Here is a 16,896-nt window from a genome sequence, read left to right as displayed (position 1 = left end):
TCCTAATAACACAGCTGTGCTACCCTGTCTTCAATAAATAAGCTCATCTTACTTTTGCCTGGAATGTTGCAAACTCCCAGATCTAGATTTGAGAAAACTTGGATCTCAGTGGGTAATAGCAACTCCATTGGATATGCGGGTATGGATTTCTTTGGGCTAAAGTTCAAAACTGGCAGTAAGCAGGGTCAGCAACCCATTCACAGACTGGTGTTTGCTGAATGAACAGATAAATTGAATTCTTAATTACAACTAAACTAGATGCTTATGGGTTTTCTTGTTTTATAATTCTTGTCTCTTCTATCTATGGATTTAAGATCTTGACAACTTGGGTGCAGCTTTGCTATTGTGTCCTCCTAGTTCTTTCCTTAATGAGTCGCTGTGAAAGCTATAGAATCTTACAGAGGTAAAATATATTCCTGGAAAAACATCCAAAAACGGATAGCTGAGATTTACTCTCCCGAAGATCACGATCCTGTTGAAGAAAGGGTGTGAGTACAGCCGCTGTTCAGTAGTTTTCCCTCCAACAGGTTCTTCATCTGGACGGTGCCCCTGGGAGGGGCGGGGGAGGAGGCAGGAATGGAGCATCCTGCAGGACCTCACCGCTGGAGCTCCCCGGAATGCCCTTGTGGGCAATATTACATCCAGAGCAAGTCACCCTGAGCTCCTAGCAACACCTTTCCTAGGTGTTCATGAAAACAGTGTGTTCTGTGGACAGATCCATGCTGGTGGTGCTTTTCCCTCTGGCCAGCAGCTTGTTTAAGGATTCAGAAAATGGCCCTGGCCGGTGTGGGCCAGTTGGTTGGGCGTCCTCCCCAGCACCAAAGGTTACCGGTTCTGTACCTGGTCAGGGCGCATGCCTGGGTTGCAGGCTGGATCCTGGGGGCGGGGAGAGGGGGCGTCCTCTATATTTCTTCCTCTCTCTAACTCTCTCTCTAAAATACATATTTAAGATTCAGAAAAATGTATGAAAATACACAACCTAGACCGGCAGGCAGGAAGTAGATGCTGCCTGCGCCCTTGGCTCTGATGGGACTGGAACTGTAAGGAAAGCCTCTCCACCCCGCCCCACCCCCACTCCGCTCAGTTGAGAGGGACAAGGTTAAACGGGCGGCTAGGAATGCCCCGAAGGGAAATACGGGTAACGTGCAAGCTACCTCAACTTATCCTTGGAAATATTCAAGGCTTAAAAGACGGGCGGGGCTGGGTTCCTGCGCCCTTCTCACCTTGTGCGCACACGGGGCGCGTCCTCTCTACCCGAGGGTCTGGGCCGTGGCCTCTGACAGCCTGTTTGGCAATGAGCCACGATAACGTCATTACACCCAAACCCACTCCTAGGAAAGTGTTCTGTTGTTATTGTTTCGATTCGTATATGTGATTTTCTCTCCAAACAAACGAGATCCAAACATGCTGCACAGGTTCTTATTTTTATTTCTTGATTTGAGAGGAGAGAGAAACATGGATTTATTGTTTCACTCCTTTATGCATTCATTGGTTGCTTCCTGTATGTGCCCTCATCTGGGACTGAACCTGCAACCTTGCCATATTGGGACGACGCTCTAACCAGCTGAGCTGCCGGCCAGAGCCCACGCTGCGCTTTAAAAAAAAATATATATATATATATATATATATTTTTATATATATATTTTATTGAATTTTAGAGAGAGGGAGAAAGAAACATTGATGTGAAACATGGGTCAGCTGCCTCCTGCATGCCCCCTGTGGAGTATTGAGCCCGCCACCTCGGCACGTGTCCTGACCGGGAATCAAACCAATCAAACCGGCCACCTTTCGGTGCACGAGACGATGCCCAACCAACTCAGCCACACGGGCCAGAGCCCGCGCTGCACTTTTAAATCCTGCTTTTAAAATGTTATGTCTGCTGGGTCTTTAAATATTCGGTTTGGGATGGTGTGGGGCTTATAATGAGAACGCCTATAATTTAAAACCAGATTTTGCTACTTTGCATCTCAGAAAATGTGGGGCTCCCTACCCGGGTCCCCTCCCCATCCGCCGGCTCTCTCCATAGTCCCCCTGCCCTTGCCTGGACGTGGACGCGCGGCCGGGGTCGCGCCCGGGCTGAGAGCTGGAGGTCTGCTCCCACCTGCTGGGTAGACCTATCGCAGGGGGCCCGGCGGGTCCCCGCCCTCCCGCTGTCCCTCTCCCCGCCCGCCGCAGCCCCCAGCCCTGGCCCCGCCCCGCGCCCGCCGCTCCGCGCGCATTGGTGCCGCGGGCTGTCAGTCCCTGCGCTCTGAGGAGGGGGCGCCGCCGGGCTGCGGTCCCACTGCGGCGGGCTGCTGGCTCTGGGTGCGACCGTGGCTTCCCGGCTGCCTGGGTGCCCGGCCCCGCCAGCGCTCACCCCTCTCCCCAGCACTGAGCAGCAGGGACCCCCTGGCCACGGACCCCGGCGCCATCGGTAAGTGAAGGAGGGCGAGGAGGTTGCGGGAGAAGAAGGTGCGGGCCAGTGTCCGGTCCGCTGACCCTGCGCGGCGAGGTGGGCGGGAGGAGCCCCTGAACCCCGGAATCTGCGCCCCCGGAGATGGCCGGTGTAAGAAGCGGGAAGGTCACTTGTCCCTACGAATCTCCAGCCAGCGCGACCCTCACGGGCTCTGCCCAACCTACCCTCTTCCTTACAGCTCGCCCTGGACGCATGGGTTGCGGTAGATTTTCCCTTCTTCGCCCTTTATGGGAGGGGAATGTGACTGGGGTTCCTGGCATTACGGTTGTGCAGAGAGCTTGAAGCTGGGTTATCTGTCGCACGCCCCCGGCACTTTCCTTTTTGAGTTTATCCTGAGCTTAGCTCCTGCCATAAGGCTCCTCCAGCCGAGAGGGACGCCTTCCTCCGGAGGGAGCTCCGCGCTGCCGCTGGGGAGTCACTGCTTTCCCGGGGAGTGCTCGCTCTTCCCTCCGCGCTTCTCCGCTTCAAGGGAAAGGGGGCGGGGGTGTTCCCTGGGGCAGTAATCTTGCGATTCTACCAGGAAATGACAACGGGAACTTTAAGCTTCAGGAGGAATCACTTGCAGTCTAACGTTCTGCAGAGTTTTAATGTCTACAGACTGCATTTCCCCCATTGAGGTTAGGTTTTTGTTTGGGTATTTGTTTTGTTTCTACAGCGTGAGAATCATTCAGATGAGCTTCTCAAAGCAGCTGTCCATGTTAGTTTCAAATGACACATTCCTACACATGATCTCATTTCAGTATTTCTGTTAGTTATACATCCTCTGGTTAATTAAAGTTTTCAGGAGCTGAGGACTCACAAGATGTGAGAAGACTTAAAGAAAGCTCCAGTTCTAGTACTGATAGAGGCATTAAATGAGGAGGGACGCTTTTAAATGTTCATATTTAAGCTCCATTTTTGCTGTAAGAGGACTGTCTTGCTGTCAGAGGCATGTAGTATGTAACACCCAACTTTAGGAAATACTTAGGTCATACACTGATTTTCAGAGTTCCATTTCCTTATGTGATTCATAGAGGCAAGAACTACCCAAAGATACCTTCAACAGTGAAAGATTTGCATAAAAACAGCCCAAGGGATGAGTCCCTTTGCTTATTTCAGGACATCCATCAACTGAAATTCATAGGATTTTTGTTAGATGATCACGTCGGACCGCTGTTTGTTGGTACCATCATACCATTCTGTGCATTAATTTTTAAATATACCTTTATATTTAAATCTAACTAACCAGTTTGCCAGTTGTAAAGTTTATTGTTTACATTTGGCTTTCGAATTAGTTCCAGAACCAAGAAAATAAAATCTAAGAATTTCAAAAGCTTAATTTTTAAAATAGCAAGAACTCAGTCTAATCTTGATTCAATTATGAGTTGATGGGCTACATAATCTATATATATAAAAGCCTAAGCGATCGTTCAACCGGTAGCTATGATGCACACTGACCACCAGGGGGCAGATGCTCTGACCAGTAGGTTAGCTTGCTGCTGGGGTCGGGCTGATCAGGACTGGGCAAGATGGGCCAGACACACCCTGGAGCCCTCCCGCAGCCCCTCCCCGGCCCCAGTTGTGCACCAGTGGGGTCCCTCGGCCTGGCCTGCACCCTCTCGCAATTTGGGACCCCTCGGGGGATGTTGGAGAGCCAGTTTTGGCCCAATCCCCACAGGCCAGGCTGAGGGACCCCACCAGTGCACGAATCCGTGCACCAGGCCTCTAGTGGTTAAATAACCATTAAACATTTTTAAATTATTTGACTAGTGAATGTAGTACAGATTAGCATCTTTAAACAATTCGTTTTTCTGATGAAACTCTTAAAGCCCAGTTTCAGAGCATGGGTTTCAGAAACAATCTTGGGTTGAATCTGAGCTCTGTTACCTACTAGCTGTGTAATCTCGGCCAAATTGCATAACCTCTCTCAGCCTGTTTCTTTGTAGATGGTGATACCACCACCTACTCACTTTGTAATGTGGGGAGGATTAGAGATGTATATAAAAGTGCTTAGCACTTCCTAAGACACAGAAGTTGCTCAATAAATGTCAGCGATTACTATCATTTGCTCTTACTGACCTTCAACTATGAGCTCATTATGGAAAATGTTTGAACAGCAAATACTTAGAAAAAATTTATACAACTAAATTTAAGAGTGGCGAATCATAGCAATGTTACATTTCCCCAGAGTATATATGAAAAGTAGCACTTCCTTGATGGAACTTATATTTTTAGAACAGAAACCTTATGGTATAATGGAAAGAGCATTGGAGAGTCAAAGTCTTTAGTTCTAACTCTGGCTATGACCTTACCTAACTATATGGTTTTCCAGGCTAACTGTCCATTACGATGCTCAATTTCTTCATCAGACTGGACTTGATTAATCTCAAATAATCTCTAAAATCCTTTTCAGCTCCAGAATTCTTTATTGCATGTAATAAAAATTACACTAGCTTGCTTATCACTACCATGCTTTGTCTGTTTAACTTGCAATTCAGAGCCATAAACAAGTCATAAAGACAGCACAACTAGCCCTGGCCCGTGTAGCTCAGTTGGTTGAGCATCCACTCACGCATCAAAAGGTCACCAGCTTAATTCCTTGGTCAGGGCACATACCCAGGTTTCAGGTTTGAACCCCGGTCAGGGTGCATACAGAAGGCAACCAGTTAATGTCTCTCTCATTGATGTTTCTCATTGATCTCTCCCTCCCCCTTCCTCTCTCTCTAAAATCAATAAAAAATATTTTAAAAAATAATAACATCAGATTTGTAGAAACGATCCAAAATGAAGTTTTAACATAAACTAGAGCAAAATGTATTCACATTGAAATTTTTTTGACAAGGCAAAAGTTAAGCCCCAGACCTGGCTGATATAGTTCAGTTTGTTGGAGCATTGTCCCATGCACCAAAGTGTCCCAGATTTCATTCCTAGTCAGGGTACATACCTGGGTTGCGGGTTCGATCCCCAGTTGGGGTGAGTATGGGTGAGTATGAGGCAACCCATGGATTTTCTCTCTCTCTAAAATCAATATTTTTTAAAAAAAGTTAACACCGATTTTTATTCTTCAGTCATTTTCAGTAAGTTATAATATGGGAAACATGCCTGGTAGAATCATACGCATTCAATGGAAATTGTCTATAGAAAACAACAGGCTGATGGTGAAATAAAATATTTTATCTTCTCTCACCTCTCTCTCCTCTCACCAGGTTAATCTTTAACTAAAACAAAGTCTATCAAGTAAAGGGCTTTCATGAAGAAATTAAAAAGAGAAATTATAGTACTAGAGAAACTAAGCATTTGCATACTGGAGAAACCACCTCAAACAACTGTATGGAATAAGAAGAAAGGAGTGAATACATCTGGAAGAAATTTTGCTGAGTATGACACTTTTGCCCAGCTTCTTGTCGTAATCGGCTGCTAAGGAAGAGAGAATATCATTTTCGAGAGAGTGTATTGTAAAAATGGAGACCCCAGTTTCTGACATTCAAGTAGAAAGCAAGGATGAGACGAGATCAGCAGAAGTTAGAGCTCAGGATGAGAGGCAGGAGGAAAAAGCATCGATGCTTTGCTTCAAGAGAAGAAAGAAATCAGCCAAAGCAATGAAGCCCAAAGCCGGCTCTGGAGCTGTGGACGTGGCCAGGAAGTGTGCTTCAGGAGCTGGAGCTTCTGATCAGCCACAGCCCCCAGGGGGGACCTGGGCCTCAATAAAACGTCTTGTGACGCGCAGGAAAAGGTCAGGTTCTTCAAAGCTGCAAGAGCACTCCGAGGCCAAAGTGCAACCTGAAGTCAGCGCCGAGGATGCTAATCTTCCTAAGAAAAAGGCAAAATCCAGACTTAGGATTCCCTGCATAAAATTCTCAAAGGGCGAGAAAAGACATAATCATTCCGAAATTATAGAAGATGCAGACTGCAGCATCCAAGTTCAGGGAGAGGCAGAAAGGTTGGATACAAGAACTCCAACCAAATCGGATGACCAGGCAACAAAGACCAAGTTGACCCAGGAAGTAAGTGGAGAGGTCTCACAGAAAGCGGGTGATGAGGTCTGTGAATCAAATGTGAGCAACAGCAGAACTTCTCCTGGAGAGAATGTGATTTCAGTAGAACTTGGGTTAGAAAAGGGGCATTCTGCTATTCACACAGGAACTCTAATCCTTGAAAAAGACATTGAAACAACTGAGGAAAAACCAAGTATCCAGCCCCAGCAGACAAGCCCACTGGAAACTTCAGAAGCAGAACATCAGCTACCAGTGGTTTCTGATGCTCCCCGCTCACCTGCAATCCCAGATCAACAAATTGCGGAAGAAGCCAGAAACCATGTCCTAGAAAGTGGACCAAATGGGAAAGACCATGAAAGTGGAGAGATTGTAGCTGAAGAGATTAAGCCAAAGGATGATGAATTGAGCCAGGAATCCGATTTTAAAGAAACTGAGATCAGTGCAGAGAAACCCAAACCGGAAGAAAACAAAAGAATGGAGCCCATTGCTATTATTATTACAGACACTGAAATTAGTGAATTTGACGTTAAGAAATCTAAAAACGTCCCCAAGCAGTTCTTAATTTCAATTGAAAATGAGGAAGTAGGGGGTTTTGCTGAGTGTGGTTTGGAGGGGAGAACTTCAGAACAATATGAAACACTCTTAATAGAAACAGCCTCTTCTCTCGTCAAGAATGCTATCCAGTTGTCTATAGAACAGCTGGTTAATGAAATGGCCTCTGGTGATAACAAAATTAACAACCTTCTACAGTGACTCAATTTCCAGATCATGGGAGGGGGAAAAAGTTTAACGATGAGTTATTTTACATAATTGTGGCATTTCTCATTCATTAACAAACGAGAGATTTTCATCTGTGGAATTTAAAGATACAACCTCAGCCCAGAAGTGTTGAAGAATTAATCAAGTTTATGAAACTCTGCCTACCACTAAAACGCAGCTACTTCTGGATGGAGGATGTCAGCGCAGATCACAGTAGCCAAGTGATGTAAAAGGAGTTGCTGAGGTGGCACGTGAAGATGTATTTATTGAGCACTTAACAGTATGCCATAATCTCTTTTTGGTCCTCTGATGTCACAGAGCCTGGTTTCCTTCTGATAGTTCCACTCTGTGTACAGGTGAACATGACATTCAGTTTTCAGAAACTTTTTGTTACAGTGCACATTTATCTTGTTAAAAATGGTGAGCTTTTTTTGGTGTGAATGTGTTATTTATAGTTGTTACACTCCTAGGCAGTAGTCTTACCTTTAAAAACATTGCATTTTCCCAATTTCAGCAGAATATGCAGAATATGCATAGTCAAACTTTAAACATGAGTGGTCTCCAGTCTTGCTCAAGTCCCTCACAAAAGCCATTCACAAATGTATCCAACAGGCAAATCATTACCAAGTGCCAAGCTGTGGGAACACAACGCGGAGAGCATTCTCCCTCGCCACCTTCCTTCTGCCCCAAACAGACTTGTATAAATCCATGTCTGCAGGGGATCCGCCGATGAAAAGGTTCAAAACAAAACAAAACAAAAAAAAACTGAACAACAGCAAGAGCAAAAAGGAAAAGAGTGCAATGTTACTTTCCATCCGGGAGAAGGCAAACTCCCCAGGTAACAAGTCACCACAGAACAAGGATTCCTGTTGCAGGCTGACTGCTCCCGAGAGACCTCACTCCTCAACTCTCCTCAGAAAGTCATAATCCGTAAAAATATTACTCACTCCTGACCAAGAATGAGCCAAGTACAAGGCTGAATAGAAAGTAAAACATTATTGCTAAAGCACAGTACATTTTAAATGTCCGTATTCTTTCCTTGTGCCTGTGTGTTGAGACACTAGGAAAAAACATTTCACATGGACATTGGGAATTACATTCATAATTTTTTTTTTACAGTACAGCTAATTCCTTACCAAAAAAAAAAAAAAAGAACTTATAACAATGAGAAGGGCTTATTTGCATTTTATTCAGTAACTGAACTCATCGATCTAATCAGTGATTGCCATCCTTTTTGAAAAAGGGATTCCATTTCAATCTTTTCTCGTGGCCATACTACTATAATATACTTCCTTAGCTCTCAGGTTGGGCTTCAGACTGTGCAGTCCCCCGCTGTTCAGGTTGAGTGACAGTGTTACTCTGAAAGTAGGTAAGTAAGGAGGAGCTTTCACTAGAGTTGTACAGTGTTTGCTAAAGAGCATTTGTACATTCCTAGAAAAGAAGAATGTACGGTAGATGATTTTAAATGATCTTGTGACTTCGTGAATTATTTATGGACTGCATATAGGAAGTATGTGCTCATTTGTCCTGTAGAACCTTCTTTCTTTCTTCCTGTAAGTACATGTTGAGACCTCTGGCAGAAGAACCGAATCTGACTTTGGAACTGAACTGTTATCAGTAAGATTCTTTGCTGAAAAGCATGAAGATTTCCCTACCTTCATGCTTGTAAACTTGGGAGGAACCCACCCAAATCCTTCAGTTCAACAAGACGAAAAGTGGATCTTTCAAAACACATGACTCAAAACACCAATTTCTTTTATTTGTCTAACTTTTAAACATTTTTTTTAAAAGATGGCTGAGTCATCCTCCCTAAAAATATTTCTTTTTAGTTCACTATATGTGGTGCTAATGGACGTGGACAGCTCCCAGCAAATATCATATATTTAAAAGTGAACAATTTAAGAAACCTGACTACAGTTGGTACATTTTACAGTGTTTTGAAGAATCCTGCCTTCATTTACTGCAAGATGGCTCAAGCCAATACCTTGCATTGTAAGTTTTTAATCTCTCATAATTGAGCAAAAAGTACACCACTTAGTTATTGAAAATATTTTAAAAGGTTTAGGTGTATTTATTTGGGAGTTTTAAAACTGGCTACTAGGTAAATATATGTAATGAACTTCTTTTTGTTAAGAAAGTAACCTTTTATCTAGTGCTGTGTTTCTCCTCCCCACACTGTGGTTTGATATATATTTTTATTAGAATATTATAATGGATTGTTTTTATGATGAGTGTACTCTACTTGCACTCATTCTTAAGTGGTTTCTCCTCAATCTTTGCTACTGAAAATATCTGGTGAATTAATAAGTAGGATTCCAGTTTGAAAAAGAAATCAAGACATTAATTGGTTTCAACCTGATTATATCTTCCACGTGCAACCTCCTACTACAGTGAATTCTAAGGTGATCCAAATTGTTTTGTTGTTATAGAAATAATTAGGAATCAGATGACTTAGAAATCTCTCAAAACTTTTTATTATAATGGTATTTTAAGCAATTTGACTGTATATGTAAGACATTAAATGAATATAAATAGGTTCTTATTCATTCACAATCCTTTAACAATGTTAACATGATCATTTAAAAGGCAATTTATAGCACATTTTCATTTAAATTTGCTGTGGTCGAAGTGTTGTCTTTAGTGAACATTTATTAATTAGTGGGATTCAGTTTCTCTTTGAACTCAGAAGTTTTTAAGCTGGTTGGCTTACTGGATGCTTGTTAAGTTTTCAGCATTATCTTCCCTCTTTTAAGAATCAAGTGTTAATTCCCTTTGCTTTACAACCCAGAGAATATGAAAACTCTCCTCTATTTTATGTAGCATTATTCACTTAATATTTCCTTACAGAACTTTATAGGACATAAAAATAGCACCTGGTAACACTTAGGTAAAGGTAGCAGAAAACAAAAGAACTTTCAAACAGAAATTATGTTCCCTGCCATCTCCTCCACTTCAACGAATAATAAACACGTGGCACACATGAAGTTCTTCAGAAAAACTCTGCATCATTTTCTTCCAAGGTAATCTATTTGACAGCTCGGAGTCTGTGATGATCTTAATTGGTCTACTATTTAGTGGAGTCTTAGACACTCTGATTTATTTCTGAGAGACTGTTTTTTCACCATTATGTGCGAATAGCCTTCCCACTAAAGGCTTTTAAAGATAGGGATCATAACAGGGCATGCAATTCTGAGTTAACTTCATAAATTTCTAACTTCAAGTTGCCTTATTTTTTGCAGTTAAGAAACATGTTTTTCAGGGTTAATAGCAGAATTTAAAAAAAAATTGTGAAACTTTAGAATCCCATTGTTTGAAAAGATCCTTTTAATGTCAACTTTATTCAACTATGTAAAAGTCTTTCTAATTTTATCTGACACTTAATACATCAGTTGACTTTCCTGCCCATCATTTAAGGTTTAGAATTCTTTACAAATTTTTGTGTTTTATTGTATGACATGAAGTTTCTTATTTTACAGAATTCAAGATTTCAATGCATAGATTTTATGGTACATTTAAAAAAAATTTTTGTAGTGATCTCTATCTATATATATAAAAGCCTAAGCGACTATCCAACCATCCAACCGGTAGCTATGATGCACAATGACCACCAGGAGGCAGACACTCAACTCAGGAGCTGCTGAGCTGTGGTGACTTGGCAGCTTGGTTCTTGGGTGACGCACCTGGAACCAGAGAGAAGAGAGCCCAATTCCAGGATGCATCACCCAAGAACCACCCTCTCTCAATCTAGGACCCCTTGGGGGATGTCAGAGAGCCGGTTTTGGCCTGATCCTTGCCTGCCAGACCAAGGGACCCCACCTGCCAGAGAGACCCTGCTCACTCTGCAGACACCCTTTGAGCCCCGATGCCACTCCAGGTGCAGCCAGGCAGGGAGGGACCATGGGAGGTAGGCTCCAGGGTGTGTCCAGCCCATCTCATCCAGTCCTGCCCCGCCAGCCACCTTCTAATTAATTTCCTTTCAGTGTGCATGAATCCATGCACCGGGCCTCTAGTTTAGTTATAAAAATGTAACAGAAGGAAACTACATCAAATTTAGATGTCCCGATTAAGTTCAATTTGATGCAACATGTGTTGGGTATAACATATGCCAAACACTTTGACAAAGGGGACAGGCTGACTGCCCTCGAAGAGCATTGTTAACCAAGGGAGCAGTACCAACAGCCCCTGGGACAGGAGTGAAGGCAGAGAGCCCAGGTAATGAATGCAGCGTTACAAGTCCCATGGAGGGGAGAATAAAGAGAAAAACAATTTCATCTGGTGTGGGAGGTGGTCATAGAAATACAGGGGCAGCTTGAAAGCATTCCGTTTCTAACTAGTTAAACGGTATATTCCTTCTGGTTTGTGAGCAGGTGCAGAAAAATGCCTGCATAATGTTACATATTTATAGTAGTTCTTTGTCTGTAAAACGTTAAGTGGGTGAGCTGTTATAAAAAGTTCCATATTGTATTTCTCATTAAAATTAGTACTATATTACTGTGGATCAGATGCTAATATTCAAGAAATAATCCTCTAGTAAAAAGGTTTCAACCTGAATTAATACGTGTACTGACTGTTAATATAGAATAAATGTCATAATGGCTCATGTTTATTTTACTTATTCAAATCTTTGAAGAGAAGCATGGTATATTACTTTCATTTCCTGAAACTGTGAAGATCACACTGATGAAAATACTGAGTTTACACTACAAACAAGTTCTCTGCTGATTGGGTGTGGGACAGACTTTACAATGACATGCCTAAAAGAGCCCACCGCCAGCAAAGACACAAACACCTAAACCTTGAATTCAGTTTCATTGACCTGATTCCATGGAAAGGGCGATTCTGACTGGTGTCTCCTATGAATTTGACAGAGGTGTACTTGTTTTCATCACCTCTTGCTATATTCATTGTTCCTACTTTATATTAAACTACAAATTGTTAATAATCTTTACGTCTTTCTAAATAACTAAGCAATCTTGACGTGACAATGCTTAAATTATTCAGATGATGCCTGCTAAAGCGGAGTGTTTCCAAAGTTCTGAGTGTTGCCCTGGCCCGTGTTCTCGGTGGTTAGAGTGTTGGCCCGCACACAGCAGGGTCTCAGGTTCATTCCAGGTCAAGGGAACATACCTAGGTTGCAGGTTCGATCCCTGGGTTCGTGCAGGAGGCAATTGATGTCTCTCTCTCTCTCTCTCTCTCTCTCTCTCTCTCTCTTTCTCGCTCTCGCTCTCGCTCTCTCTCTCTCTCTCTCTCTCACCCTCTTTCCCTCCCTTCCACGATCTCTAAAAATCAATGAGAAAAATATCCTTGGGTAAGGATTAACAAAAAACAAAATAGAAGTTCTGAGTGTTTCAAGAGTTTATTAAGACACTGATTTTTATTCCCCTCATGTTGACAATCCTGTTTTTTCTGAAACACAGCCCAATAGTAATAAATGGACTCTATGAGAGAGAGTATTTCCAATCTCTGGACCCATTTAAAGTTGATAGTGTCTTAAAAGTCCTAAAACTAAATCTTGCACCAAAACAAAATATTTCATTAATGTACAAACACTGTACATAGGGTATTTAATATTTCACATTTTGTAGAATTTTTAATTAAATTGTATTTTTCTAATATAAAAGATACTCTACCTTTTGCAAAACTTGTCCTCACAGGCAATTCTAATTTCCTTTTTAGATCTACCTTTCATGCTGAAGTCTGGCGTTCCCAGCCCCTTTGTGAATATCTACCTTTTTATTTTCTCCCTGAAGGCTTAAGATCTGCAGGGGTAACGCTCCCGAGCTTAGGAAAGAGAGTACTTATGTGTCTTTGTACATGAGCACACTACACATCCACAGAAAATCCTGAGCAAAGCTGGCCACAGGCACCATGAACAAGTAAGGAAAACCTAGGTGAGGGGAGGAGGAGGGTGCAGTGAGTGGCCCAAAGCTTGGAAAACTCCCAAACTGAAAATTGTCTCTGTAAATGCCAGCCTATCCTAACACAACAGTACCAATGTCCAGCAGTTTCTGCACATTTGCAAGACAAGACACATCTCCCCTGACTCATTTGGTGGCTAGACTCGAATAGGACGTAAGGTCATATCTTGATCTTGATGACAGTGTAATTATGGAGCAGGAATTAGACCTGTCATATACTGCTCACAGCTCTACTTGTGGGCTAAACCCCAGGCCTTCCACTTCTGCACTCCTGGGAAATGGGGGAGTACAGGGGGCACAAAAGCAGATGCAGTCATTTGTACACTTGTACTCAAACCTTTTTTCCCAAATCCCTACTTTGACATCTGTACCTTTAGGGCACAGGTCTGGTCAGCATGGCTACAGGTAAGTCTCTGGGCCACATCTGTGATCAGTCACAACCACAACTAATGCAGCTACAGGCAAGCATGCTCCAATCAAATATCATCCTTTAAAAACTACAGTGAGGATATTTCACGTGGAATAGCTATTTGCAGCATACTAGTAAAGTCAGAATATCACTTCTCTTTTACACAGATCATCCAAAATCAGAGTACTTCCAGCATGCTCACCAGAATGGTTAGATTTGTCCTGTATTCACACAGAACGCCATACAATTGGCCACTACTCAACTTAGGTGAAAAAAGCCAATCTGACTTCCTGATCTTTTATTGAGAAACTAGTGGCCTGGTGCATGAATTTGTGCACATTGAAAGGAAATTAAGTAGAAGAAATATTTTAATATCGCTATTCACCATTTCTCTATAATAGAAGTGTCAACCAAATTCACGATTGACAATGACAGATCGAAACACATGTGTAATTGGCGCCAGAGAGAGCTTTCTATGTATCATACATGCGCAAGTCAACTTAGCCATATATATATATAAGGCTTTTCCGGCCTTGGGCTCGGCCGCACCCCAGCATCCGAGCCGACCACCAGTTGCCTGCCATCCGTCGCACCCCAGTGTCACCAATCGGCCACCCCGAGTCCCACCCCCTGCGCCTCCGCTGGCCCAATCGTGGGCGTAGCGGAGTGATGGTAATTTACATATTACTCTATTATTAGATAGGATAGATACCACAAACAGCTTTATCAAAAATTTTGTTGATTTTGGAGTGAATTTGCTTAGAATTATTCTTAGTTTTATGGATTGCCTCTATACTCTTAATGTCTGACTAATGTGCTTTTTCTGATCTGTGAAGGGTTGAATAGTGAATGATGATCATTATGATTTATTAAGCTCTAAGGCTTTTTCATATTGGGTGATCTCAATTTTTTTTCCCATTAATATATAATTTACATACATATAACATCCATCCTTTTTAGTGCAGAGTTCTTTTTTGTTTTGTTTTTTTTTTTGTTAATCTGCACCTGGGGATATTTTACCATGGATTTTTAGAGAGAGTGGAAGTGGGGCGGCGGCGGGGGGCACAGAAAGAGAGAAATAAATGCACGTGCCCTGACCAGAGCTGGGGATTAAGCCTGCAACTGAGGCACATGCCCTTGACCAGAATTGAACCTGGGACCCTTCAGTCTGTGGGCCAATGTTCTATTCACTGAGCCAAACCAGCTAGGGCCAGAGTTCTAAATTTTGACAAATACATACAGTTGTGTCACCTAGCGAGTATTTTTTCATTGTTCTTTATACAACTGTGTATTTTAATTTAACCTTTTGCCCTCGGATGTCGAGTGTGACTCGACACGGTTAGCATTAGAATAAAGGAATCGAGAAAAAGCAAGCGAGTGCAAAGGGTTAATATAATTTCCTGGATGCCTCAGTGAAAACTGTTCCTGCTGCAGAAATTAAAAATAAGGGCTTCTTAAATCCAGCACTTAAACCAGAATAAGGAAAGGCAGGGCTACCATGCATAGCTTTGCAAATTCTGCACTGCCCAACTCCAGGAGAAGCATTTGTTTGGTAGTGGTGCCCCCTAGTGTTTACTATGCATAATCTGCTTGACCATAATGGTGGCTCTGAACACAGCCACCAATTTGAGATCTGCAAAGCTTGTGGTGTTAACTGTGAAACAGGAGATGTTTCAAGTAAAAAAGAAGTCTTCCATTTATGTGCCTTTCTTCCCACGCTTTAAAACAGTGAGATAAAAAGAGAGGACAGGATCCACTGAGCTCATGGCATCAGACTTTGCACATGTGAAAGAAGGGTAATGTTGGTAAATGAGAACTGGTCCAATACAGACTTCTGAGACTCATTCCACTGGAATCTTTGGTCTGCATTTTTAAAACTTTTCCTTTACCTTTGCAAATGTTATATCATTTTTCTAAAGAACTACCATAGGTTCTTTAGATTTCCCTCCCTACAAGGCACTTATTACAAAACACAAGTGACCCAAAATAATGTTAATATTTACCTATATGGTTTGGACTACCATATTGTTTCCACTACAGAAAAATGTGGTAGTGCTAAATCCACGAGATCTCATTCTTTTTCTATATATTTTTATTGATTTCAGAGAGGGAGAGGGAGAGAGAGACAGAAACAGCAAGGATTACAGAGAATCATTGATCGGCTGCCTCCTGCATGCCCCACACACTGGGGATCGAGTCCGCAACCCGAGCGTGTGCCCCTGACCTGAAATCTAACTGTGACCTCCTGGTTCATAGGTCAACGTTCAACCACTAAGCCATGCCAGCCAGGCAAGATCTCATTCTTCAAAGGCCTACTTGGTCCACACAAGTCTAACAGGGACCTGAAATTCTGTAATAACATAGATCCTGACTAGAAAAGCAAACCTGATTGGGACTAAAATTCCAAGGTCTTACGGTTAAAGGCTCACAAGAATCCTCAGAAATGCTTGACATAACAATCACAATAAATGTGATCTTTTTAAAGTTATCTGCTGCACCTTGATCAAAGGAGTGTCAAGATATTGCGGTACCTCATCTACATTAATAAAAGAGAAACATGCAAATTGACTGTCCCTCCGCTACACTAACTAGCCAATCAGAGCGAGTATGCAAATTAACCCACTAAAGATGGTGGTTAATTTGCATATGCAGGCGTGTAGCGAAGACTGAAGACAGCGTAGAAGGAAGCCAAGCATTGCAGAAGGGAGTGAAGTGGCTACGAAGGGAGGGAACCAAGGCAGCGGAGATGGGAGCGGAGACGGGAGCAGAGCCGAAGGAGTGGAGCAGAAGCAGCGGGGTTTGCTCTGGCCACAGGAAGCCCTATTCTTGCAGGAATAGACCCGAGGAAGCCCTATTCTTGTAGGAATCTTCCTGCAACGGGTCTCTAGTCTATACTAATAAAAGAGTAATATGCTAATTAGACTGGGAGACCTTCCAGACGTCCTTCCGGACAAAGCCGGGGGCTTAGCTGGCCTGCAAACTGCCCCCAAATAGCCCTCAGCCCCTCACCCAGGCCGGCCAGGCCCCCCCAGTGGAGACCCTCACCCCGATGAGGGCGTGGCCAGCCTGCAAACGACCCTCAGCCCCTTGCCCAGGCTGGCCATGCCTCCCAGCAGGGACCCTCACCCTGATGGGGGCGTGGCTGGCCTGCAAACCACCCCAGCCCCTCACCCAGGCTGGCACCACCCCCGGTGGGGACCCTCACCCCAATGGGGATGTGGCCAGCCTGGAAAATGATCGAGGCCCCTTACCCAGGCTGGCCCCTCAAGGGGACCCCCACCCTAATCTGGGACTCCCTTCAGGGCAGACCATCTGGCCCCCACCCATGCACCAGGCCTCTATCTATACTAATAAAAGGGTAATATGCTAATTAGACCGGGA

At 43.3% G+C, this 16,896-nt stretch overlaps 1 protein-coding gene across 1 annotated transcript; it reads left to right on the top strand.

The window, feature by feature from the left end:
• Nucleotides 1–5,895: 5,895 nt before the first annotated feature.
• On the top strand, nt 5,896–7,182 carry AKAP5 (A-kinase anchoring protein 5). The gene has a single exon (XM_008138957.3). The coding sequence runs from the start codon at nt 5,896–5,898 to the stop codon at nt 7,180–7,182; it is 1,287 nt and encodes a 428-aa protein (XP_008137179.2).
• Nucleotides 7,183–16,896: the final 9,714 nt, after the last annotated feature.

This window comes from Eptesicus fuscus, chromosome 5 (assembly GCF_027574615.1).
Source record: "Eptesicus fuscus isolate TK198812 chromosome 5, DD_ASM_mEF_20220401, whole genome shotgun sequence".
In the NCBI taxonomy this organism is placed as follows: Eukaryota; Metazoa; Chordata; class Mammalia; order Chiroptera; family Vespertilionidae; genus Eptesicus; species Eptesicus fuscus.
This window is presented reverse-complemented; position numbering and strand designations above follow the sequence as displayed.